We start from the raw sequence: 27,316 nt of genomic DNA, 5'->3' as shown, positions 1-27,316 counted from the left end.
AGAATTAATTTCCAACCCCTGCACCTCTGGCTGGAGGAGACACAAACTGGCTATTTTTCTTTCTAGATGGCAAGGAGGCATGAAGCTACACGAGGGAATCAGGCAAAGTTAACACATGGGCACAAAAAGGCAATCAAAACAGCAGCTCTGAAGGAGTCAGTATGTCGCAGGACTTTGAGCTCAAACCAGCACAATTTTGGGCCAGCAATGTCCCAAATAAACTCATCTGATTTCATCGTAATGAAATCTATTGATATCGTTCACACTCCACCCCAAAAGGCCAATCAGAATAAACTTCTCTGTGCATTATTATTATTATTATTATTATTATTATTATTATTATTATTATTACAGCAATTTCCTCTCATTTCATCTGTTTCAGAGCCCCAAACTGGTAAGCTGCAAAAGTCTGGTGTACAGCTTCATTGAAACTACCGTTCTAAATTGAGCTTGAAAGACAGTCTCATCTAATTGATTCTATTACGTAGGAAGATGTTCTTCCAATTTACAAATCGCTTACCATTAGATTACTTCCTCATAATGCCTCAACAAGCAATTTTGTCCTCTCCACATAGCTGGATAAATCATTTCCTACAACTGATGTTGGGTAGTTAGAGTTAGCCTGTTGCAATGATAACAAATCTTGTGGCACCTTAAAAGCTAACACATTTTTAAATGGTAAGAGCTTCCCACAAGAGTTTGTCATATAATAAATTTAAAAGTCTCCAAAATGGCACAGAAGTCATTGTTGTTTTCTGCTACCTGCAAGATTTCCTTGTTGCTGTGAAAATTGCTGCCTGGTTGAAATAATATTTCAAATGTCAACTTTCAGACAGAAGAACTTAGCAATAAAATTGTTCTTACTTGATTTAGAAAGACCTTATCCCTTCATTTTTTTAATGATGCAATGGACCACCAGACACAAATCTCCCAGCTACCACTGATTCCATTCTCTTTGTAAGGAGGGGGGAAATATTCGAACCAACCTTCAAGACATCCCAGATGTCTGGCACTGCTTTGAAACTGCAATGCTGACCCTTAGGAATTTGAAATATTTCTTCAGCTCTCATTCTGGCATATAAGAAGCTGTGCCCTTGGATCATTAGCCTCTGAGTAGGCAAAAGGAATATCTGTAAAACATACTAAATAAAGGATCACACTGAATGGCCAGGGGAATAGGTAGGTTCCTCTCAACAGCACAGAAATACAGCAAATTTCAAAGAGGAAGGATTGTAGCTCAGTGATAGAACACCAGCTTGCGAAAGATCCCAGTTTCAATTTCTGGAATCTCCAAGAAGGGCTGAAAATCGAAACTGCCAGCACTAAGCTAGAATCAATATAAAGGTTGGCCCACACACTTTTTCCACCTCTCCATTGTATCTTCACAACAACCCTGTGAGGTAGGTTAGACTGAGATATACCGGTAGTGACTATTTCAAGGGTCACCCAGTAAACTTCATGGCATAGTTGTGATTAGAAGCCTAGTATCCCTGATCGTAATCCAGCACTCTAACCACTACACCATACTTAGGGCTGCCACACATCTTCACTTTCCCTGACATTACAAAAGTGGCACTTTGTTCTGGACCTTAGATTGGTGGCCTCCTAAGAAAGCTCAACAACTTTCAGTGTGTAACTTACTTACACAGTGGTCTTTAAAGTCTTCTGCTCTGCTCTTGCCCACCACCTATAGATCAGTCTAAAGTTCTTACATAAAGACAGTGGAGGCTGGTCCATTAGGGCAAATGGGGCAGCACCTCACCATTCTCTGTCTGTCCTCATCCAGCCCTGATCTGCCTGTCTTCTTCCTTACAACCAGCCCAGGAGGTGGCCTAGCTGGCAGCCTCCTCTTCTTCCTTAATCTGTGTTGCCCTTTTTGAACTCAGCAGGGAGGAAGAGAATGGGGACAAAAATAGGATGAGTTGGCCCTTCCTGTTATTGGTTCTGGCTGCACCTACTATTAGGCTCCCTGCCTTCTGCCCCATCAGCCCCAGTGGGCACCACCTGTCACTGTTAGTAAAGTTGTCACAAAGGGAATCCACAGTTATTCCATGTGAGTGGATTAGCAGAAAGGGCTGCTCAGGAGGCTCAACAAAAGTGAAGCAGAGCTGGTTTGGTTTATGGCTCTTTTTTGCTTCAGCCATAAGGGACCAAAGGAGCGACTTTTCTCCCTCCTCTGCTGTCCAGGGGGAGCAGAGTGCAGATCACAACACCAGTCTTGCCCACAGGGTCCTGGACGCAGGTGCACCAATTATATGGATGATGAGAGGCAAGGAGGCTCCAGGCTGTTTTTCAGCTGGGTATCGCAACAGGTGTGGTGTGCCACTGTGCTAGACAGACCTGTTGTGTATCAGAGCCACTAAAGTTGTGATTAAGCCACACAGCCTGTGCTGGCAGAATAGTCCCTGTATACGCCCCGCAAAACTGCATGCATATAAGCCAGTGGTTCCCAAACTTATTCTCTCCCCCACCCAACAGACAAATTGAAAACTGCCAACTTGGTTGAAGTCGGATCACGGCAACTGGAGTTCAAATTCCCATACAGACATAATGCTCTACTGGGCAACATTGGCCAACCACTCTTTCAGCCTACTGTACCTCACTGGGCCCACTGCACAAATAAAATGGGGGCAGCACGCTTTGCCACCTTGAGCTCCTTGAAGGAAAGGTGGGCTATAAATGCAATAAATAAAATTTAAAAGAAAAAAAAAACTCTGCCCAGAGAAACATGCCACACTCAACCCACACTCACAGATCTAAAAGATCAAATTATGTATAGCCTCCATTTCTCTTGCCTTAGAATGATCATAAAGGGCAGAGAGACCCCACACAAAGAAAAGGGAAGGGCCACAAAATGGACCCACCCTTTCCCAAATCTGGATCCAGGAGATTTTTCTCTGCATTGTTTTTATGCTGGTTTTAATGTGTGTATTTCTTTATTGTGGTTAAGTAGTTTTTAAATACTTTTGTTTTGTTTCGAAAAGGGGTTTGAAAGAAATTTATTTCCCCCTTTTTTCTCCGATGAGCTCAAAGCAGTGTATGTGGTTCTCTCCATCATTTAATCCCCACAGCAACCCTGTGAGGCAGGCTAGGCTGAGAGGCAGTGACGCGTAAGGTCACCCAGCGGAGCACCATGTCCAAGCAGAGGGGGTTTGAATCCTGGCCTCCCAGGTCCTGCTCCAACACTCTAACCACTACACCAATAGCCCACACAGTATCACTATAGCACCCTGGCTGATTATTTGCTTAACTACAATTTGAATAGACCACTAACCACCAGCCTTAGTGGCTGGGGCTAATGGGAGCTGGAGACCAGTTACATCTGTGGACCCAAGTTTGAGCCAGTGGTGCCCAGGAGGTGGGGTGGCAAACGTTTCACCCTCCTTTATTCTGCCCTCTCTCCACCCACCCATAATTAATGGGCTTCCTTTCTGGGTTGGGCGCCAAAAAGGGGAGCCACCAGCAGGGTCTCCCCCACTTAATAACAGGCAACAAGGCCCCACCCGCAAAAGGGGCGATCTACTACCGGTAGTATGTACCTCCAGATGGACTCATTTAAAGAGAAGGGGGCATGGCCATCACACCTCGCCCTGTCCCCGCCCTCTTCGAAGAAGGGGAGGGGCCATGTTGCCACAGCAACCTCCCTCCAGCCCCGCCTTCGCCCTCACCTGTCTGGTTTTCCCTCCGTGGGGAAATGACGGCGCTTCACTCCTCCTCAGAGCGTCCCACCTTAAGTATATATATTTATTTCCCACCTCGACCCCCTCACGCGAGGCCCACCAGCACCTCCTCAGTGCCTGTCAGCTTCGCGCCTGTCAGCTTGTGCGCATGCGTGCCACTCCATCCGGGTACCTCCCGAGCTAACGGGACCTAGGAGGAGAGGAGGCACCCCCACATCCTATTGGTTCAGTCAAAAAATAGGCGGGGAGAGGGAAAGCTCTCTGTCTCCCATAGCGACGAGAACCGGTGAGCCTGCAGCTTTCTTGCTGCCATAGAGACAGAGGGTAGCCTACTGTCTGAGCGGGTACCATCTTTACTCATCCCGTCTCCATAGCAACGGGATGCAGACCTCTTTTGTCTTCAGCCTTCCATAATGATGGAGAAGCGACCAAATCTCCATTCTCTTCCCCACAGCAAATGTCCTGATAGACAGAAATTCTGCAGCACAAACTTCCTATAGCATGGAGTTGGGCAAAATCTTCCTGCTGAATTATATTCATTTATAGGACACATTTATTGGCACAGTCCACACAAACCAGTTTTTTATTCTGAAAACAAATTATAGGCCACAATCAGAAAATTCCATAAGCATTGTACTTAATAGAATTACCAATGACTCTCGAATAAATCAGCAAAACTTTTTTTTAAAATACACATGACTAGAATTACATATGCTTCCTGAAACTTTGTCAGTTTTGCAATAGCACAAAAACAATACATACAGCGCTCCTGAAATACTGGTAACAGCCGCAGTATTTTTAAAAAAAAAAAAAAACATTTTTTACTTATTTAAACAAGAACATACACTTCAAAAACACAGAAGAACGAAAAAAATGAAAGAAAAACAACATATGAAAGAAAACTAGAATTAAGCACACACACACAAAATTAATCTGGTTTGTTTCATTCACATTCCCTGGATAAAGAGATAATGATTATTGGCGTTGGGGTGGGGTAGTAAAACAATGCTTTTTTTAAAAAACTTTTATTTATGGCAGCAGCATTACCAAGACATATGCCAGTTAAGAATTTAAGAACATAACAGCCTCCTGAATTAGGCCAGCTGTCAATCTAGTCCAGTATCCTTTTCTTGCTGTGGCCAACCAGGTGCCTCAATGGGAAACCTGAAAACAGGATTCAACCACAAGAGCACCCTCCCCTGCTGTGGTTTATAACCACACAACACATTCAGAAAAACCTAGTATAAGACTGACAGCTTTGCCAACAATGAAAGTCTTATTTAGGAGAAGCATATTTTATGGCTCTTGAAGGATCCGTCTCCCTATCTGACATTAAAAGGTGCAGCAGATGAGTAGGTTACTGGCCCCTTCATTGTTGTGTAAACATGGGGTGAGAGATCCTCTGCCTTTTTGTTTCAGCAGTTTCCCCCAGAATGAGTTTTGCCTAATCAAGCCACACACCCTTGCCAGCCCTGCTGTGCACCCTTTGGGTGTTTTTGCCTAGGTGGAATGTTTTCTTGCACTGCAATGATGCCTCTTGTTTGTGCTGAAGAGGTGTGGCTGTAGGAAAAAAAAACTCTTTATCTAGCTGGAAAATAACCTAATAAGGAAAGTTACAGGTAGGTAGCCGTGTTGGTCAGTTTATCTGAAGAAGTGTGCATGCACACAAAAGCTCATACCAAGAACAAACTTAGTTGGTCTCTAAGGTGCTACTGGACGCATTTTTTTTTTTTTTTGACTACTAAGGAAAGGTAAGAATTGCATGCATTACTCTGCTTGATTTTGCTCTCAATGTGCCGAACATGAAGAATGCAAATCTTTGGCTGAAACAGGTTCTCCACCAATGTTAAAACAATGTCCAGCTGTACATTAAATATTATTGGAGGGTGAAAAGGGCAGGGACAAGGTTGCCAGCTTTTTTATAGGCCTAACACCCACTGCAAGGTAAAATTATAGTTCTCCTTATTCCAGGAGGGAGTTGAGTAGTCTACAGCTCAAGCTGTGGAACTGTAAAACAGAAGGGGGCATGGCAGGGTTGTTGCTGCAGTGTCTGAGGAAGAGTCTTGCATTGCACCTCTGTTTTATATTGCCCTGTCCAGTCTCTTGTTTGATCTGAAGGGTGACCAGAAGATGAAAAGATGTTTTGATCAGTCGAATTGTAAACTCTGTGCATTTGGGGAGAAGAGTCTTCTTCTCCTGGCTTTTTAATTCACAGCTGAATAAGGAACAAGTGTAACCTGTGTGGACACTTTCCTAATCTTAAGTGTCTGTCGATACCTCAATGAAACTGGTTTTGAAAATTTAAATAGGAATTGCCCAAAAGTTGTATTTTGACAAATAGATTAGCACAGCCGCCACCAGCTTCATGTCCTCCACATGTTCTGGACTACAACTGAGGCTGATAAGAATTGTAGTCCAAAATAGCTGGAGGGCACCAGGTTGGCAAAAGCTTCTCTACCAGCTATAAGCCTTTAAATGTTAAGAAAATATTGGCCAGTTTTCTGTTATGTTGGATGTTGCTACAACTCAGGATTTCCAAAGCAGCTTTTTCTCCTTCCTCCAGCAGAGGTTACCCTCAGCTTGTCTATTGCTGAACTGCAGTGCATTATATAATTTTTTGGTCTTCCAATAGTTATGGGTTTTGACATCCTTTACAGACTTGGCCTTAAGGCTTCTACTAGTATGTCAATGTTGGAAAACAGGAAAAGAGGTACTTTTATTTATTTTTATAGCATCTGAGAGGTGGTGAATGTGGGGTTACCCTTATTCCATATTCATAAGAATCCCGAATGATGAGCTTGGGCTGAGCTGGGAAATGGCTACTTTGCTTATAGAGGTGAGCAGGGCTTTGCACCCTGACTGAAATCTGACCTTCTACCAAGCAGAGTCCAACCATTATCCACACTGACTGGCAGTGGCTCCCCTGGGCTTTCAGGACATTCCAAATCCTACCTGGAGTAGGATTCTATGATTCTGTGCTGCCATTGGGGACTGAACCTGGGACCTCCTGCATGCAAAGCAGATGCTGTACCACTGAGGCCCAAGGGATCAGCAATTATGCAATGTAAACATGGGAGGCAGAGGGGGAATTTGGCATGGGCAGCTTTCAGCAGTGAGACCATATTTGCTGCCATTCCCAATCCCTCATGCTCAGCCACCACTGAGTCTTGGTCCACTCTACACCAGTCCCTGAGAGTTGAAGGTAAAGAAAACATTTTAAAGTTTTGATCTGGCATGCCAAGCCACACTTGTTATCCAAAGGACCATCTGCTCCCTTGCAAATTTATGGACAGATCAAAAAAAGCACTGACTCATGCAGCACAAACTGAACTCCATCACAAAGGAGGCAGTGGTGGCCACCCACCTCGATGGTTTTAAAAGAGGACTGGGCAAATTCATGGGGGAGAGGGTGATCAATGGCTATGCTCTGCCTCCATAGTCAAAGGCAGTGGTTCTTCTGAATCCCAGTTGCTGGAAGCCACAGGCTTGTGTTCGAGTCCTGCTTGTGGGTTTCCAATTGGGGCATCTGGTTGGCCAGGATGTTGGACTAGATGGGCCATTGGCCTGATCCAGCAGGCTCTTCTTATGATCTTAACATACCTTTTCTTTAGGATCTGTGACAGGAAGCCCTGCTCCGAATGCCAATGTATTTAGACATGAGGCAGGTGGCAGCCACAGCAGGGCATTCTTAGTGGTGGCACTCCTGGTGTGGAATGATCTTTGCCCCTAATGACACTCATGGGAATAATTGCCTCACAGATACTCTGTACAATTGACCTTGACATTGTCCATCTCCTGTTTGGGATGATGGGGCAAGGGGGATGCAGTCCAAGTCTCCCTTCCTCCACCCCTATCAAGCAACGACCACCTACTGCCAGCTCAGTGGATAGGCATGCAGATAAACCAACATTCACCAGTGTGGTCACAGCCCGCTGCTCACACACTTGCAGGCCACAGGTAAATATCTTCAAACCAGCAGAGAAACACCTTCCCCCCCCCAAAAAAAAATCACATATTTGACATTCCAAATCTGTGTTTTGTTTTGTTTTTTTACAAAAACCCGCTCTGGTAAAAACTAAGGTGCAAGAACAAGAGAGAAAAGACAGGCAGCCTAGGCATCTCCAAGCTCAGTCCAAACAATCTCTGCTCCTATGGCTTTCAGAGGAGCTGTGTAAATGGAGAAAGACAGTCCTGGATTTCCAGCAACGAGTCTTAAGAATTTGGTCATGGGATGAATTCACGGAGAACGTCTCCTGCACAAGCACTGTGGATACCAAATGGCGTGTGTGCACAGCTAAGCACTTTTGCTCGCTGTCCACTCGTTCTGAAGAGGTTTGCACAGAAGAGATCTCCAGCTGCAGTGTACCCTCTTTGGTGCAGTGATCCTGGAATCACTCACTCAAAATAGCTCCAGCATTGCAGAGGGGCCACTCTGGAGTCAATGGCACGAGGACTAAGACACAGAGGGTTAACATGTGTGCACAACCCCCTTCCCCTCCCACAAATATACCCCCTTTTTAAAAAGCAAAACAAAAACCACAGGATGAAATAAAAAAATCTGAACAAACAGAACAGCTCAGCAGGTTCTTGACGATTCCACCCCAATGCTTTCCTCAAAAAGGCAGCTGACGTTCCTGGTCAAAAGAGAGAAAAAAAGATTTCAGCAAGTGCTACTCAAGGGTGGGCAACCAGCAGCAGCTTTGGGGCAGTGACTCATTCCTTTTTGCATGCCGAAGGTCCCAGGTTCCAACCCTTGGTATCTCCAAGTAGGGCAGGGAGAAGGACTGCTGCCAGAAACCCTGGTGAAACTCTGCCAGTCCTTGTAGATAATACCAAGGCTAGATTGTCCAATGGCCTGACTCAGTGTATGGCAGCTCCATATGTTAACACAACTCTGGGCTATTGACTGGAGCTCAACATGCAAACACATGGAACAAGCACCTTTGCTCAGTGACTGATGCAGCTGCCTACTGTGGCTGGTAGGGCGGAAGGCAGGGATCCGAACAGTAGGTGGCGCCAGAGCCAATGATAGCCAGAACCTATTAATTCTTTTTGTATATATATTGCTCAGTCCCTGCTCCTGCCAACCTAGCAGTTCGAAAGCACGTCAAAGTGCAAGTAGATAAACAGGTACCGCTCCAGCGGGAAGGTGAATGGCGTTTCTGTGCGGTGCTCTGGTTCGCCAGAAGCGGTTTAGTCATGCTGGCCACATGACCCGGAAGCTGTACGCCGGCTCCCTCGGCCAATAAAGCGAGATGAGCACCACAACCCTAGAGTCATTCGCGACTGGACCTAATGGTCAGGGGTCCCTTTACCTTTAAAATTAAAATCAATATACTAAAAATACACAAAAGCAGCACAGTATATCCATAAAAGTCTTAATATTGGGTTGGCAGAGTACTTAAGACTGTTAGGAAAGCCTAAATTTAAGTTGTGCTGTGGAGAGGGAGTCCAGAGTGTCTGTATTTGTTAAAATCCCATTAAGCAGCACAGAATTTTTCAAGGTCCTCCGAGCCTTTGGCATCACATAATCTATGAGTCACCTTTTCCAGCTAATGCTAAATGCCACATATAGTTTCTAGAGTGCTTTAACAATCAATTCCTCTTCCAAGGGAACTCTGGGTATGGTGGATCCCAGGATACTTTGTGGAAAGCCATGAGTTTAAAGTGGCATGATAGTGCTTTAATTGCACTGTCATGGGTTTCAATGGGTCTACTCAGAGTATGGTGATCAGCAGGCGGCTTTCCTCCCAAGAGGGGCCTATCACATTCAACCACAACTTGCAAGGTTTTCACCCTCGCTGGAGACAACGCACCAAACGTTTACACTTATTACCATGCTCATCTCAAGGGGGCTTGTAGAGAACACAGCCCAATGAGGGTGGGCTCAAAGCAGAAGGCAGAAATAAACCTCTCCCCACCCCAGCCATATACTGATATACTGTGTGTTAAGAAACAGAGGGTGAAAGAAAGGATGTTGCCTTTTATTACCAATTAAGCACAATTAACTCCGCCAGGACTTCTATTTCAGCACATCAGCCTAGAGAGAGAAAGAGGGAGAGAGAGAGAGATGGAAAGGACATTAATTTCACAAGTAAATACCAGCAGTCCATTAAAATCAATTATGTTTGTTAGTAAACAGGAAAAGGCAAAAAACAAATACCAGTGAGGGGGGTGTCACCCCATAAAACTGACTGGTAACAATTCAATTATGCTTTTCACACAGAATGAGTTTATGAAACTTGCTGCCACAAAGTTTAGTGATGGCCAGCAATGTAAATAACAGGGCAATAGAAATTCATGGAAATGAGGAGGGGAAAGGGGGAAGTGGTCTATTGGTGGTTTGGGGTTGAGGTGACTAAATGGAACATCCCACTGCAGAGACAGTCTAGAGCAGGTGCCGGGGAACAATCAGTGCGAGAGCCTCCTTATGAACCATCTTACTTAAAAGCAGACTGGAACCAAAAAGGTCTGTTAATAAGAGCATACAAAGGGCTCTGCCAGTTCTGTCTAGACCAGCATACTGTTTTGCCACAGTGCTTGTCTGGGGGCTGATGGGAGTTGTAGTCCAACAACAACATCTGGAGTGCCCCCATTTTCCAAAGGCTGCCATTAATAATCATTATTTTTGGCTCCTTAAGAGACAGGATTCGTTGAGTGAGAATACAGGGGGACAGGTGAACTAAAAAGAGAGAGAGAGAAAGAGACAGAGAGACTTTACCTAGATGCCAATTCTAATGAAATATACACAGCTTCTGCAACACGTTATTTTATGAGGGAGATGAGTACACAAAGTTTGGAGCGGAGCAGAGACAAGGCAGCATATGAAGCCAAACGGGCAGATCCTCTACAGCTTCAGGTTAGAAACAGCCAGCCAAGGCAGGGAGGCCCAGAGAGGACAGGAGAGAGCAAAGGAACTACCTCCCTGTGTGCACCGAGCAGGTGAAATACAGACACACACACACACATACATGCACATGAATGAAAGGAGCAGGGTGTGAGGAATTCCAGTGCCTGCAGCCAAAAATGGGGGGGGGGGCGGGGGTCCGTGTTTGGGGAAACACAAGACAGACGCCACACACTACTATACTTTCACATCAGCTCCTCAATCATTTTATCTCGGCCTGGGGCTTCCTTTCTACTGTCTTCCGCAGCTGCAATGAGAAGAAAGGGCCATGGGCTCACTTAGGATGGAACGAAAGCTCTCGCCTTGAGTTTGACCAAGTGGTTTAAAAAAAAAAAAGGAGTTCATTTCACAGGAGAATATTATTGTGTGTTATATTTCCAAAGGCAGGTTGGTAATCTGAACTGCAAACCTTTAAAGGAATTTGTACCCGAGCTTGCTTTTTCCTCTGCCCTCCTGTTGCTTTCCCCCCTTCATGTGTCATGTCTTTTTAAATTCTCCATTAGCTCAAACTCAATTAAGGTGCAGAAAGGTCCTCCAAACGAGTTGATGGACAGGGCCAAATATATCTATGGCGCAACAGGGAGGACGAATGCTTCCAAGGCACCTTACCTGTGGCACTCCTTTGAGAAAGTCGGGAAGCTGAAATTCTCCTTTGTAGACCTTCAAAGAAAACAAGCACACTTATAAATCGTTTGAAACACAAGTTTTGATTTAATTAAGAGCAGGTGCAGTGACATGGTTAGATGCAGTTTCATAGCCCCACACAAGCCGTGGAGTTCAGAGTGACCTTGGCCTAGTCACTACTTCTCACCATATTGACTTTACTGGTTTTTATGGAGCTAAATTGGAGGCTGGCGTAAGCTCCTTGGGAAATGAAATAATATACTGTATATACTTGAGTATAAGCCTAGTTTTTCAGCACATTTTTTGTGCTGAAAAAGCTGCCCTCGGCTTATACTTGAGTGAGGCGGGCGGTGGGGGCGGCGAGAAAGAAGCCCTTTCTCTCCGCTCGTGCCGCCACCCGCTCTCCCCAGTCAACCATTCCTTAAGAAGCATACAAGAACAGTGGTTCTTTACTCTGCCCAGGCAGCTTGTTCCATTCCTGAACTGCTTGCATAAATGCAAACTTGGCAAAGGAGGAAGAGGAAGGAGCAGCCCAAAGGGCTGCTTTCGGGCTGCTCGTTCCTCCTCCTCCTCCACAGCGGCAAAGATGAACCGGCTTATACTCGAGTCAATAAGCTTTCCCAGGTTTTTGTGGGAAAATTAGGTGCCTCGGCTTATATTCGGGTCGGCTTATATTCGGGTATATACGGTATGTGTTTCTCTCAGGTACCTTTCAGACAGGATGAATGTGGCAACTTAACAAAGGAACAAAAACTATTACAAAGATGCTCAACTCAGATAACAAATATCAGCAGCGGAACAAAGCATCAAGCTAAAAAAAAAAAATCCAGAAACAGAAAGAATAAGCCTGTTTAAAGCCACGTGAAACTTGAAAAGCTTTAATAAATTTAAAGAAAAGACCATAAAAATTTGACACAAGCGCTTTCTCTTTTTTTGAGGGGGGGGGGAGAGTGTAGAAGACCATGAAGATACGTCAAATGCTAACCAGGGTGGATTTGATTTAAATCAAACTGATTTAAATCACTAGTCAGTAAGGCTCAGGGCCGATTTAAATAAAAAAAAATCCGATTTAAATAAAAAAAATCCGAATTAAATTTTAAAAATCCGATTTTTAAAATTTAAATCGGCCCTGAGCCTTACTGACTAGTGATTTAAATTGTGATTTAAATTGTGATTTAAATCAGTTTGATTTAAATCAAATCCACCCTGATGCTAACTGTATGCTCCTTGGGGCAAATGCTTCCATTTTGCCAACAGTGCAGTGTATCATTCTAGGTAAACAACAATACTGTAGTAACAATAAGCCTTGTCTGTTACCCTTCTAGTGTTTTCCAAAACTTTCTGATCCGGCTTCCCATAGTTAGGGGGGTTGGCGTAGGGGTCATAGCCAAGTTTCGCCAGCATCGGGGCGATCACAGGCATGTCGTGAAGGACGTCGTCGGGGATTTTCCCCACCCATTTTGACAAAGCTTCCACATTCACTGGCTTGATTACTTGGTCGGTAGATCTTTCAACTCTGCAAAAGAAAGGATTTTATTTATTTATTTATTTAAATGACCGCATTTAAAGCCAGTATGGTGCTGTGGTTAGTGTGTTGCACTAGGACCCAGGAGACCAGGGTTCAACCCCACCCCCCAAATTTGGCCATGATGCTCAGCTGGGTGACCTTGGGCCACTCACTGCCTCTCAGCTTAACCTACCTCACAGGGGTGTTGTGAGGGTTAAATGAGAGGGAGAACACCTGTACACCACCCTGTGCTCCTTGGAAGAAAAGGTGGGATATACATGCAATACATAAATGTATTTCCAGGTACTGATCAAAACACTGGATTTTATTTGCACACTTAAGAGAAGCCTGCTTGGGGGGGGGGGGGAATACATCAAGACAGCTACCAAAAAACAAACTACAGCCACCTAGAGCCCAGAGATTTGCTCTGTATATTCTAGAGAATATAGTGGCTTGGAAACTTTCCAAAAGGTGCATAAGAGCCTGCTGGATCAGGCCCATCTGATCCACACCCTGTTCTCACAGTGGCCAACCAGGTGCCTCAAAGGGAAACCCACAAGCATGACCTGAGCACAAGAGCCCTTTCTCCTCCTGCAGTTTCCAGCAGCTGATATTTAGAAGCGTCTGACTGTGAAGGCAGAGCATAGACATCATGGCTAGCAGCCACTTATCATAGCTTTTTCCTCCATGAATTAGTTTAAACCACACACACTTTCCCAGGGCAGGGAAAGGCTCACGCATTACCATTTCTTCTATGGGTGACTCAAGAGGCCAGAGATAAGCCCAGCAAAGAGGGAGACCACAGCTAGGAGGACAATTGGGGGTGGTGGCTGGAGTTGCCTTCCTTCCCCAACATAGGAAACTGCCTTATACCGGGTAGCCAGACAATTGGACCCATCTAGCTCAGTTGTGTCTACACTGACTGGCAGCATGGTTCTCCAGGGTTTAAGACAGGGTTCTCTCCCAGCCCTGCCTGGAGAAACCACTGGGCTACGGCCCTTCTCTCTGTCTCTCACTACCCAGCCAACGCCAGCTTTGGGAACTTGCATCTGCCAAGGTAAAGCACTGCTCCAGACAGAAACTCTGCCCTGAACTGCCAATCCTTGGATTTCACAGCAGATTAAAATAGAATCCCAGGCCTTTTGATGCTCTACAGAGCTCCCTTAATGGATTGTCAATATGGTGCTACACTTTTACTGCAGCCCAGGGGTGGAGGAACAAATGCAAAACTCAAAAAGGAGGACTGGGAGCAGAGTCTCTCTCCATCTCCGTCCTAGAATGAGTGAGAGCAGGGGGTGACTCTGGCCAGTGGGTTTCCTGGTCAGTCTGATGTGGGAAGCAAGAGTTCTTCTTATAAGTGAACAGACTGAAATCCAGACACCACACCCCCCCATCAACACATCCTAAGAGAAGATAAGCCAGTGAAGACACACACACACACACACACACACACACACACACACACACTGCACATTCCTTCTTGCAGATTTGTGGGTTTTGCTTACAGTAATGAAAAGAAGGAAACTTGGCCCAGATCCTCTCCAGGGAAACTGACACCTCCCTCCCCCCTTTTAGAGGCTGCTGCAGACACAGATGTTTTCCATCAAGGAGAGGGCAAATGCCAGAACTTTTCAGCACTTTGCTATGGCAAGACTGCCTGCCAGCAGCCACGCTGGCGATGCCCCCAAGCCACAGAGAGTCCCGTGCTGATCCGCACTGGTGCCAACCCCTTCCCTGAGAAAAGCCTCCTTCTGGACGCCCTTGCGCCAGCTTTCGAAGCAAGCTCGTGGGAGATAGGAAAAACACGCCCGGAAATTGCTAGAGGGCCGCGGAGTCGCCCAGAGCGACAAATGCAAGAAGGCCTGGTTATCCAGAGGCCAGAAAACAGCTCAGGCTGGAACACGCCAGCAAAGGCCACTGAGCTCAAAGTAAATATTGTTTCGTAATGGGAGATGGATGGAATCATTAGAGAGAGAGGAGGAGGATTGAACTGGGCTCCCTTCCCCCTCTTTTAATTCTACCCTGTTCTTCTACCACATATATTTTGCAAACTGTCTTAATGAGCTTGATTAACCCATGGAAACTGCTTTTATGTACCACCGCAAGCCACTTGACTGAGACCTGCGTCTCTGCAAGGCTGATCAAGAGAAGTTCCTCAAATGGCATTTTCCTCCCAGTCCCCAGCTAAGATGAGAGGCACCCAAAGAGATCTATTTTTATCACACGCAGGTGGCAGGGCAGGAGAATGAGAATGCCCGGTCCACATGCCAAGGAGATGCTGTGCCACTGAGCTATCTGTGGTGTCCATGCCTGGTTCCAAAACTGGCTGGAACCCTACAAAGAGAGAACCCTTCCACCTCTTCAAAGGCAGGATTTAGCAGCCTACAAGGGCTGCACCAGAGACAGTATCAAAGACGGCTTCGTGGTGAAGCATCCCAAGCCAAAAGAAGTTCCAAAACGTGGCCTGGAAGTCCTCACTGCTAGGGGGTGTGCCTCGAGAGTGCCAATCACAATCATCAGGGGAGGGCAGATTTCCAGCCTGCGGGACCTCCTTCAGCCTTTACTAGAACCCCAGTGCCCACCACTCAGAACCATGTATAATATCATTAACTCAGCCAGGCACACATGTGAAAAGCATTAGGGTTCAGGGTGCCTCTGAGCATACACCGAGCATGGGCATTTGTGATCAACGCCAGAACCAACCTCAAAAAAGCCTTTCAGTCAAGCCAATCTCAAAAGTCTTTCCCCTGCCCTTTCAGACAACTACGGAAACCACATTTTAAGTTTCTTTTTCCTAATCAAATATGACCGAGGTAAAGCAGGGCGGGGGTGGAGATTTATACAGGACATAAAATGGAATACTTACTTACTAAAGGTAAGCATAATTAAAATGCTAATATTAAAACCAAACTATCTGCTGCAGCGGGGTGGGTAAGTTCAGGCCCCATAGCTGAATGCGCCCCCCGCCCCCAAGCTACACTCTCTGGCCCTCAAAACTCTCCCCAGCAGGGGCAGATTTTAGGGCTGTGTGAATGGAGCACATGCACTAGGTGTTGTGCAAAAGGAGTGTAGTCTCAACACATCTTATGTTCCGTTAGTGCTAGGAAAGAGTTTAGTTTAATAGGGGCTTACAAGGGAAATGGATGCATCTGTGCTAGAACTAGCTTGGTGGGATTCATAGTCTGGGTAGGGTTTCAAGTATTTCAGGAGTGTTAGCAATAACAACACACCCCGGTGTGCTAACTTTATAGCTACGATACACACAATACAGTGGATGGTCAGACAGGCACGAACTATGCGTGTTTTTGAAGAACTCTAAAAATGCATACAGTGGTAACTCTGGTTACATACTTAATTCGTTCCGGAGGTCCGTTCTTAACCTGAAACTGTTCTTAACCTGAAGCACCACTTTAGCTAATGGCAGAGGCGTAGGGAGCTGCTTTGCTGCCTGGACATGCGCAGTCCACCCAAGATGGTGGGCGCGAACGGCCGGAACCCCTTCTGACCGTGCGGTGGCACGGCAAGTTTTAAGGCTGCAGCACGCGAACAGCAGCACAGACGCTGTGCTGCTGTCCGCGCACTGCAGCGTTAAAAGTTGCCGTGCCGTACGCGCGCCGGCTTCGGAGGCGCCGATCGCGGGGGTAGAGCCCAGCTCCGAGTGTCACCCCCCCGGGTGGTACCCGGGGCGTACCACCCCCTACGCCCCCTCGCTCCACCCCTGCTAATGGGACCTCCCACTGCGCCACCAGGGCACAATTTCTGTTCTTATCCTGAAGCCAAGTTCTTAACCTGAAGTGTTATTTCTGAGTATGTAACCTGAAGCGTATGTAGCCCAAGGTACCGCTGTACTCAATTCTGACCAAACTATACACTTCCAGAGTTAATGCTAAACACATTACTTCTGGTAAGTGAGCCACCATAGCTGCTAGAGGGCCATGAATATTTGTGCCCTGAGCTTTTTATACTCATCTACCCATGTACTATCTGAAACCAGCATTGGTCGCCAGATGTGAATCTTTTGTCACCCCTATTTGGCCCACAGAAGATTCCCTCCAAGAAAAAGTGGCTCAAAAAGGTCCCCTACCCCACCTTAAGATAATTTTCTCCCTACAAAGATTTTCCGGAAAACCCTCAAGGGATCCCCCACCCCAGGGAGGAACCGACTCACTTTGAGAGGGAGACGCCCCCGGCTTTCCCAATCATTTCTTCGTGGTGCAAAACGGCAGGGTCCCACGGGATGCGGAGGAACTTGAGGAGCGTTTGTAGCCACCTCTCGGGGTGCAAGACAAGCTGCTCGTAATGGACCATCATGCAACGGTCCAAGCCAGCCTCCAAGCACTGGTTATACATGGTCTCTATGGCGCGATTCCACTTGGTCAAGCAGTCCCTGTAGCTGCTGAGGTCAAAGCCAGCGATGGTGACCTTCCTGGAGATCATGGAGTGGACGGAGGCCCGGCCGTCCCTCACCATCAAGACAAACTTGGCGTTGGGGAAGATCCGGGCAAGGTACGCCAGGGACTTGAGGGCAAAGGGGTCCTTATTGCACAGGTACGGGGCTGGCTCCCCATGCTTCACAATGATCTCCAGCAAGAATGCCCGCATAGCCGAATCCAAGACCTCGTCCGTGACGCCAGCCTCATCGAGCCGGATCTTCTCCTTGCTCGACCGAGCCCACATCTGCTTGACAGCCAGGATCCGAGGGATCACCCGCGTCTCTTCCCCGCAGCGGATGTCCGGGTGAGCGTCCAGCATCGCCCGCATCAATGTGGTGCCACTCCGAGGGACCCCTCCAATGAAGATCAAGGGCATGTCTTTGTGGTAGGCCAGGGTGGCGTTCTCTGGCGAACCCGAACCAGCTCTCGAAGTGGCCCTGACTGGCTCCGGACGGACTATCTGCCTGCGTTCCTCCATCTGGTGGTGGCACTCCATGGCGTGCTGGCCCAGGTAGAAGACCGTCACTGAGCTTACCACCAGGCACGCCAGCAGCAGGTTCTGCTTGAGTTTGCCAACCATCTTCCCGCAGAATGGTACCTCACGCGACTGAAGCAGATCACCTGTGCCACGTAAATGATTCAGACCATGAAGAAGCTGGATCCGAAAGCGAAAAGAAGAAATTGCGGTCAGGACAATTTACATACAACCTCCTCCAGCCCATAATGACACACATTCATGGAGGACTATCAAAGGCTGTGTTCTGCCTCCGTGGTCAGGGGCAATAAGACTTATCCGTGCCAGCGTTCTTGTGCTCGGGTCTCACTTGCGGGTTTCCCATTAAGGGCATCTGGTTGGCCACTGTGAGAACAGGATGCTGAACTAGATGGGCCACTGGCCTGTGATCTAGCAGCCTCTTCTCATGGTCAAAATGACACAGTTCTCAGAAAGAGCCGCACCCAGGTTACGGTACCGTCTGCCCCACCCAGGAGCAAGGCAGTGTTCGAAATTAACAAGGCACATTTTGCGTCTGGCACGGGTCCAATTGTGACCACATGGGAGATCTCTGGATGCCCGGCTGGAGACTGGGGAAAGCAAAATGTCACTTAGATAAAGATCTGAAATACTTTCTGTGAAGCTTGAATTTGTTTTATTCTACACTGCTTTAATGTGTTGTAAATTGCTTTGAAATGAAATGAACAACAAAGATCAATGGAGAGAAAAATGGCACCTAGACGTTCTGTTGTGGCAACTGTAACCAAGGTTTAAGGTGCCATTTGGCAATTAGATTATTGATCTGAGTTTCTAACACTGGAACAAGGGTGCTCCTAGGCACTTCAACATCTTGGGGCCATGGGCCCATGAGACAAATTAGCCTAAGATTTCAAGGTGTTCATTTATATGTACAGATGCCTCTAGGGAATTAAGATGAAGGGCTGCCATCACCAGCGCAGCCCATTGCAGGGTGCCCAGATGCTGTTTTAAGTCCCTGTTCCCATATAATATATGTATTAGGGTCTGCCCCCCACCCACCCACTTGCTCTGCTCTTCGTCATCCCCACCTCCCCCTCTTTACCCTTCTTCCACACCTGATGAAGCCCCTCACTTTATGCCTCTTCCACCCCCTCACCTGTCCCTACCCCCAGCTTGCTCCAGCAGATGTCTGGTGCTGAACTGACTCATTTCCACAACAGCAGCAGGTGGAGAGGGAAACACAGGTTTGGACCTGCCCGCCTAAGAAGGAGAAGCAGCCAAAAGCACCGCCAAGCCGTCCCTCGAGGGACGGATGCCTCCAACAGCTGAGGTTTCATTATTCTGACTATTTGGACAAATTCATTTCATCTTGCTTTGACAGCTGCTTTTGCTGGGTGAGGCCAAAGGCCCGTCAACATGTTGCTCCCAGCGGTGGCAAGGCGGGTGTCTCTTTGTCCCCAAGTGCACTGTATACAGAGGTACACCATCTCTGCACATGGAGGCTCCATTAGCTAAACACAGCTCAAAGAAATTCATCAGAGAGGATCGAATATCCCTAGAGGACTACCTCTGAAGGAAGCAGACTCTCTGTCACGGGAGGTTTTTAAGCAGAGGTTGGATGGTTATCTGTCATTGATTCTCTACCTGCAATTCCTGCATTGCGGGGGGTTGGACCAGATGACCCTTTCCAACTCGACAATTCTAGGATACTATGTGTGGAATAATGCACAGCGTCCATTTATGGAAAAACCATATTTTTATTTGAAGCAAGCCGCTATTGTTTGTGGCTGCAAAGACTTATAAAAGGGGACCTGCATCAGCATATGGAGACAGAAAAGGCTATCAGCAGCTACGACAGGAAAGCAAGCTCCACATTCAGAGGCAGTCTACCTCTGAATGCTGTTACTATGGGGGAATTAGAGGCAAGAGCTGTTCCATTCACACCCCACTTTGTAGGCCTCCCCAAACCATCTGGTGGATCACAGTGGGAGATGTGAAGGAGGACTAGATATAGTTTGGATCCAGCAGCAAAGAGGACTGGTGGGAAGAAAGGAAACACGAGAGAAGCCTGCTGGATCAGGTCAATGGTCCATCTAGTCAGCATCCTGTCTCACAGTAGCCAACTTGATGCCTGTGGGAAACCTGCAAGCAGGATTTGAGCACCAGAGCCCTCTCCCCTCCTGCGGTTTCCAGCAACTGGTATTCAGAAGTGTTCCTGCCTCTGACCGTGAAGGCACACAATAGCCATGAATTTGTCCTAGACTCACATATTCAAGGGACATTGGAGTGTTTCTAGCAAGAAATCCACTGCACATTTCTCCCCCACCCACCCCCTAAATACCTCAAGTGTTTCTGGGTGGGTAACGAACCCAGAGGAAATTGAATTGGGAGGTGATCTGGGTTCACGGGCAGGATATTAACTTTGGGAAATAAATTAACCGTAGATGACTAACTCGAGATGATGGGGGGAACTAAATTGATTTGCAACAGGAACTCTTGTGAAACGAATAAAGGGTAAATGAACTGAACTCTTTTGGGATGATCCAATTTGGGTGGGCTGCTGCAGACTGACTGAACAGCTCACCTGGGGCGAGCTTGGACAGGAAATTAGCTGGCTCATCTCCTGTGACATTTAAATTTGTGTCTACAGACTCTTAATCTTTTATGCAACCCACCTGCTGCAGGGTGCTATGAGGCATAGTAAGAGAGATTATTTGGGACAGATGCCCGCTTGCAGGTAAGTGGATAAGATCTCCTGAAAGCTGTGTTAGGATTCTCTTCAAAGGGGCACTCTAACCATGTTCAGAGGCCCCTTCTCAATCTTTTAAAATTTAAAATGCCCTGCTCAGAGATCCCCATATATGTCAGAATCAATTTACAATCAATGTAAAGACACAGTATATCTGAGCAGGTATAAAACACCATTTGCAACAGAAAGCAGATTAAAAATACAGTACAGCAAAGAACAGAGTTTCTCTGAGCATGTACAGGCCACCATCTCAGTTTTAAAAAAAACACAGAGTATGGAGTTGTTGTACATGACCAGAAAAGCTTTCTATCTATATCTTAACCAAACACCTCTAATAGAAACCATCCACAAGATCCAAGACACACAAATATCTGGTTTTTCTGGCTTAACAAACTTTCTGCTCAATTAATGAAACACAAATATGAATTATTTAGCTGGCAACTGAGTCATTCAAAATCCTCTGTGGCAACGCTGGTCGGCTGCTCCTCTCAGGAGGTTGGTATCTTTAAAAGAGCATTTTTAAGAATGCCTCCGAGCACATGCAGAGTACAGTTCCGACACACACGCTGCTTCAGTCTTGTGCGTAAAAGCAGATTAAAATAAAGCAGGTGGGGGAATTCTGTGCGCGGTCAGAAACTTTCTATTTCAACAAAAAGGGGGAAATAATCAGTGTAAGGGCAAAGCACCTCTGAGCACGTGGGAGGCACCCTTTGTTGGGGAATCTGTGCATGCTCAGAGACGCTCTCCCCTTTCTTGAAAAAGCAACAACGCAGAGTTTATAGAAAGCACGAGAAAGAAATACTAAGAAGCATCAAGCCAGCACCCACGCAGGCAGGGAGGATGTTGTCTTCTCGGCTCTGCGCTCGGTTAAATGGGACCCGAGCTCCTGGTTGCCCGACCCCGGGAGTTCAGGGATCAGCTGCATGCACAACACAGGAAAGCCGCTTCGATGCAAGGGGTGGGGGCTCCCACTTTACCTGCCGGGGGTCTCCTCACGGACCCCATCCTGTCCCTGCCGTTCCCGCTGCGCCTCCAAGCTTCGTCAGGCTCCTAGTCCGCTCTGTCCGCTGCGGCGCTGCCATGGAAATCACAAGCCCTCCCAGGATTGGCCGATGTGTCGCCGCGCCCCATTGGTGGCGCGAGGGGGTGATGGGCAGGAGGGCGGGGCTTCCTCTGGCTCCTCCTCCCCGATTCGTTCCAGCCTGGGCTTCCCCCATCACCACCCACGTGGGTCATCTGTACAGGCAGCTGGATCAGAGCGCACAGCTGCCGGCGGGGGGGGGAGAAGAAGCGCAGCTGGATGGATGGGAGGAGGGGGGTCTGGCCTAACGTGAAATATGGGCATCGTAACCCTAATAATAGCTGCATTGAGTACTGCTACTGTTCCCTACAACGTGGAAGGTGGATAAGGCATGAATAAGCCTTGCAGAATTAAAACGGAATGGAGCGATTCCTCAATGAGGAAAGCTTTGGGGGGTTTTTCTTTTAGAGAAAAGACAAGTAAGATGTGGCATGATAGAAGTTTATAAAATGATGCTTGGCACAGAAAGAGTGGGTAGAGAAAAGGTTTTTCTTCCTTTCTCATTGCACGAGAATTTGTGGACACCCCATGAAGCTGATTGTTCGGAGATTCAGAACAGATAAAAGAAAATACTTCTTCAGGCAGCTCATACCGGTAGTTGAACTATGGAACTCTCAGCCACAGAAGGCAGTGATGGTCATCAGCCTGGAGGGCTTAGAAAGAGCCTTAGACAAATCCACGGTTGATATGGCTATCAGTGGCTACTAGCTGTGCTGGCTATGCCCTCTGTCTCCACGCTGGAGGCAGCAATGCTTCTGAACACCAGTTGCAGGAATGCAAAGCAAAGGAGCATGCTCTTGTGCTCAGGTCCTGCTTTTGGGTTTCCCCACACAGCCATCTGGTTGGCCACTGTGAGAACAGGGTGCTGGACTAGATGGGCCTGATCCAGCAGCCAGACTCTTCTCATAGACTGGAACAAATGACCCCAGAGGGCCAAGGAGACCTAACCAGAAGCCAGAGCAAAGTGTAAAGAAGGGGAGGAGGCATCACAATTATTAATCCATGGCACATCTGGAGGAGACATCTTAGACAGACCAGACGTCATCCCTGCAACCTGCTTTGAACACCAGGGTTCACAGCGTTCAGTTTCTTTTAAAAAGAGAGTCCAGTAAGTCTGTTTTTGAAGTTATGCCTGCAGGTTTTTACATTTACCCCTCTTTTGTAATTTCTGGCGTTTCTTTGATAAGCATATTTAACTTAGGTAGGCAGCAATTGCTGGAAACCAAAGGAGGGGAGAGCTACTTTTGTGGCCAGGCCCTGCTTGAGTTTCCTGTTTCGGCATCTGGTTGGTCACTCTGAGAACAGGATGCTGGACTAGGTGGGCCATTGGCCTGATCCAGCAGGCTCATCTTATGTTCTTATGGACAGCCACATAAGCATACTTAGAATCACAGCCTTCCTTTTATGGCTCAACATGTTTTATCTTTTTGGTTGTTGGTCTTTTATGATAGAGATTTTAATCTGATTGAGAGGTGGGTGGTGGTGTTGTTTTTATAGTGACTTTTGTTACTGCTTTGGATCATTGTTTGTGTATTCATTTATTTATCTTTGAGAATGATGACATTTCTTAGAAATAAAAACCACATATTCCAAAGAGTTCAGGGCAAACCGAGAGATTATTTGGCACCACTCAATCCACTTGAACCCACCAGAACCACTTGGGGGAGATGAAATAGGGTGACGCCCTTACTAATTTTAAGTCACCTCTAGGAGGAAGGAAAAAACACTTTATACAATCAAAACTCTCAAGTCACTGGTTCGGATTATGCATGTGAGTCCAAAGTTTCCATGTTAATCATCAACAGGTTATTTGGTTCCCAAAACCTGCTGGCAGCCACAGGATGCTTCTACCCATGTCCAGAATACTTTCTGCTGGCTGTGGGGCTTGCAGTCATTCTAAATCAATCCAGAATTCAGGATTGTGCAGACTAGAGTCCAGATACTGTACCTCAGTACCAGTTGCTGGGAATCACAAGCAGAGAAAGTGCTGGTGCACTCAGGCCCTGCTTGTGGGCTTCCCATTATGGCTTCTGGTTCAACACTGTGAGAACAGGATACTGAACTAGATGGGTCATTAGCCTGAAAGGCTCTTTTGTACAAAATATGCTCAGCGCTGGGATGAGAACTTAAGAAGAGCCCGGCTGAATCAGGCCAATGACCCATCCAGCCCAGTGTGGCCACTCAGATGTCTCTTCTGGGAAGCCTGCAAGCAGGACCAGAGCACAACAGCACTCTCTTCGCTTATGATTTCCAGCAACTGGCATTCAGAAGTATCATTGCCTCCAACCATGGAAGCAGAGAAAACCATCAGAGCTAGTAGCCATTGCACCATGTGAAGAAGTCCTTTTGTCTTTCCTGAATCTTCCAACATTGTTTCATTGGATGACCTCCCCCCCCCCCCCCGAGTCCTGGTATTACAGCAGAGGAAAAACTACTCTGTCCACTTTCTCCATACCATGCATGTTTGGCACTGTTCTCATATTTAAAAACTCTGCAGGTCTCCCCTCTTTCCCCCAACCTCTCTACCTTCCTAAATATCTGCTTTTTTGCTGGGCAGGAGGGAAGTTTAATAAAATGCATACAATACGTACAGTGCATTATGAGAACTCAGCTGTGCAGCTAGATCTATCAGACCTTGGCTGACAGCTGAACCTGGGACGTGTCACAGCAGAGAGATGAGAGTCTGCTAATAAAAGCAAGTTAAACACGCCAAGCAGTACCTGGAGACAGCTCACGCAATTCTAGCCTCCAAATCTATATACTGTATTTGAACGGGGGTTAAAAGGCATGCATCAGCAACAGTGCAGAAATGGAACTGCCTGGATTTGGAAGATTAAAGGGGGGATCAATGAGCAGACAGGTTGAAATGGATTGCTCTCAGTTTGGACATGAAGCATTTGTGCATATATGTAATATTCTCTGTCATCCCAAATTAACCTCATAATTCTACATACCTAGTAAGGTTTTTTGTGTACATTTAATTTTGCATCTTCAAGAGCAGAATGACCTGAAATAATGTAGCAGGTGGAGAGTTTCCTGGCTGCAGTTTGTGAGGTGAGGTGTTTTTCCTATTCAAATATAACACCAATTTTGATGCTCCTCGTTCAAATTGATTTCTTGACAGGGGATTTATTTTTATTTTTTGGGAGCATGTCTGGGGCCTGTTAACATCTACTCTGGGAACGAAGTTCCAGACCCTTTGGAAGCCTACAGCTCTATTTCAGAAATTTGTGCAGAGTCTTTAGAAGGTTGAATCTAACTAGGACTTGGGAGACCAAGGTTCAAATCCCCACTCAACCACGAAGCTCACTGGGTGACCTTGAGCCAGTCACTACATCTCAGCCTAACCTACGTCACAGGCTTGTTGTGAGGATTAAATGAGGTAAGCCTTTGCTGTATTCAGTGAACTTCACGCCAAGGTAAATAGATATAGAACTGCAGCCTTGGTCTCACTAATGATTTAAGAATTAAGAGACCCAGGGTGTAATTTTTTTATTTTAAAAATGTTCTGCTATTAATTGCATTTAGCCTATGACTAGAATGCATCCATGAATGATTTCTGCATGGCTCCACTTTGTGATTCATGCCTCCCTCCTACATAGCATTCCATCTCTCCTATCTGACCCTGAAAGTGGCACAACTGGAAGGATGTGTTCCTATGTCTGTCGTGCGTTAGCATCCGCATCTCCTTGAGAAGTTCCAGGGACAGATACAGGAAAGGAACGTCAAGAGCCTGCACTGAAGGTCTGGTTGTCTAGACAACTGCCTGATAAGTTGCAAGTTGAGACCACATGTTTTGAAACACCCCAAGGAAGTTGATCTCATTATGAAGCCGTGCGTATTTAACATCCCATGACCTTTCTTTATGTATGTAGAAGGACGTTTAAATGTTTTGATCACTCTGTGTGCTGTGTGTTAGCCTATATAAGCTTTGTTCTGAAGTATCTCTGGGTCTCTGCCCCAAAGTGTTTCCAACCTATGGAAAACTAGAAATCATGTTTAGCAACTCTACAGTCATGATTCTCAGCAATCCCTACAACAGCCCCGTAGGATAGGCTGTTTTTATTGTCGCCATGGTGCAGATTGGGGAGGGGTTGAGTTAGAGAGAGTGACTCCATCACTAGGCCGGAGTCAGGAGGATCAAAGACCGTACCTGCTCATAGAACAGTCTATGCCATAATTAGAAGGTTAAAACACAACTCCCTACTGCAACTCTTATTTTAATAGTATGGTGTGTTTGGAACACACCCAGAAGGGGTATCTCTGCTTCAGCATGCAGGAAAACCAGAAAGGTCTTCTAATCCCAGCAGCTCCATTGACAGTGCCCAACACCACTGGCTGAACCCAGGCATCGAATGGAAAACCAGGAGCACATTTGTTTTCTCATCTTTTTGTCATTTTGAGGAACAGTCAAAGGTTTGAAAAGCAAAGTTTAGGAAAATCAACAGAAGAGTTATCTAGGAAAGCCCTGCAGTGCACACATGGCTGTAGCATTATCATTAGCTGTCTCCCTGGCCTGGTCCTAAAAATGAAGGAGTGGGAAAACTTCAAGCTGGCAGCACAGACATTTCCAGCTGGCCTCTCCCCAAAGCCCACTCCATCTTAGGTCCCACTACTCCATACACACACTGCTGAGCTGTTTCTCTCTCATCTGATGTCCTCTCTCTGAATTATTCCCCCCAGCTGATTTCAGTAGCAGGAAACGTGAGCATTCCCAAGTTCTGCTGCCAAACTACCCCACTCCCCAGTTTGATCTTTTTCCAAAGAGATCCAAAAGCTACCAAGTTTATTGTCTAGACTCTGTTACTTTTTTAATTCTCCTAGGCTTCTGCTGCTGGCTCCACTGCTTCACAGTTGTTTTCAATTCAACTTTAATGTATTTGTGGCTTGCTGCTGTCTTTTTCTAATTCTTTTGATTGTTCGAGCTCAGCCTTTGACAACCTGGTGCCCTCTTTATTTTATTTGCCCACCCTCTACCCTTAGGTCTTAGCGTGGTTACAATTTAAAATATAACATTAAAAATTACAAGAAAGTTACAACTGCAAAAAATTCAACCACAAAAAATAACATCTAATAAAAATACAACATCTAATTAAAAGTTAACAAGAGTCCATATAGTTGCTTATAGATTCCCAAGCTTTCTGCATTAGAAATCTTCAAGCAGTTTTCTTAAAAGAGACCACAACTCCCATCAGCGCCAGAGGTTGGTAAATGTGTTCTGGCTTGTTGAGGTCAGCCTTGGAGGCCATGAAGGAGAAAGGCCTAAGTAGCACTTCCTCACCCGCTGCCAGAGCAAATGTATTAGGCTGCAGTCCTGTACCTGACTTACTTGGGCATAAGTCTCAAGGAACTAAAATATTACTTCTTCTTGTTGGCATCTGTCTGTCTCGGGAGATAGCGGAGTGCACCTCAGGGGTGATGTTAAACCACTAAAGAATCACAGCGCCTGCAGTGACCTCTCTGGGGTGCAAGCCTGGGCAGTGTATATGGAAGCACTGGGTTTTCTTCCGAGTAAAAAGGCATAGGAGATTGGACTGTTCCTCATCTCGCTATTCTCAAGCAAAAAAGCTAAGAATTTTATTTACTCTGGCAACTTATATATACTGCTAAATTAGTTGCTTCCATGTGGCATATACAAGAACTCAATACAATAAAGTGGTTAAAATTTTAACATCAGAATTCACTTAAAATGCCTGCTGGAATAAAGAACTATTCAGTGGGTGTTGGAGGTTCTGACCTCAACCAGGAGGGTGTTCTACAAAATTGGGCCCACAATACTGAAAGCATGCGAATCATGGGAGACTACTACCAGGGACTCCCCCAAAAAATCCTCAGTGATCAAACAGGAATAGAAGGAAGCAGG

The 27,316-nt window shown here is 46.3% G+C and overlaps 2 protein-coding genes across 4 annotated transcripts in view; both read right to left on the bottom strand.

Annotated features, from left to right (window-relative positions):
- RABGEF1 (RAB guanine nucleotide exchange factor 1) overlaps nucleotides 1-3,780 on the bottom strand; it is a 42,687-nt gene extending 38,907 nt beyond the window's left edge. Inside the window, exon 1 of the mRNA XM_033172570.1 lies at nucleotides 3,669-3,780. The gene's annotated coding sequence lies outside the window, so the exon portion shown is untranslated. The remainder of the gene's footprint in view (nucleotides 1-3,668) is intronic.
- Nucleotides 3,781-7,695: 3,915 nt separating this feature from the next.
- TPST1 (tyrosylprotein sulfotransferase 1) lies at nucleotides 7,696-21,518 on the bottom strand. Of its 3 annotated transcripts, XM_033172093.1 has the most exons (7): nucleotides 21,350-21,518; nucleotides 16,887-17,806; nucleotides 12,529-12,727; nucleotides 11,197-11,247; nucleotides 10,771-10,834; nucleotides 9,672-9,720; nucleotides 7,696-8,314 (listed from the first exon to the last, which is right to left on the bottom strand). In XM_033172093.1, exons 2-5 carry the CDS (start codon nucleotides 17,729-17,731, stop codon nucleotides 10,790-10,792), a joined length of 1,140 nt encoding a protein of 379 aa, XP_033027984.1. In that variant the 5' UTR covers nucleotides 17,732-17,806; nucleotides 21,350-21,518; the 3' UTR covers nucleotides 7,696-8,314; nucleotides 9,672-9,720; nucleotides 10,771-10,789. The 3 variants fall into 3 exon arrangements, with proteins under 3 accessions (XP_033027984.1, XP_033027985.1, XP_033027987.1); XM_033172094.1 differs by lacking the exon at nucleotides 10,771-10,834 and having other exon boundaries at nucleotides 21,350-21,515; XM_033172096.1 differs by lacking the exons at nucleotides 10,771-10,834; nucleotides 11,197-11,247 and having other exon boundaries at nucleotides 21,350-21,517.
- Between the last annotated feature and the right edge of the window lie 5,798 nt (nucleotides 21,519-27,316).

This window comes from Lacerta agilis, chromosome 15 (assembly GCF_009819535.1).
Source record: "Lacerta agilis isolate rLacAgi1 chromosome 15, rLacAgi1.pri, whole genome shotgun sequence".
Classification (NCBI taxonomy): domain Eukaryota; kingdom Metazoa; phylum Chordata; class Lepidosauria; order Squamata; family Lacertidae; genus Lacerta; species Lacerta agilis.
This window is presented reverse-complemented; position numbering and strand designations above follow the sequence as displayed.

Bases quoted from the DNA above. Each gene is read 5' to 3' on its own strand.
- TPST1 (XM_033172093.1), bottom strand. From the start codon at position 17,731: ATGGTTGGCAAACTCAAGCAGAACCTGCTGCTGGCGTGCCTGGTGGTA. The intron at 12,728-16,886 runs GTGAGTCGGTTC...TTTCTTTTGCAG, and splicing joins GGGGGCGTCTCCCTCTCAAA to AGTTGAAAGATCTACCGACC. The intron at 11,248-12,528 runs GTAACAGACAAG...TTTTCTTTGAAG, and splicing joins TTTTGGAAAACACTAGAAGG to GTCTACAAAGGAGAATTTCA.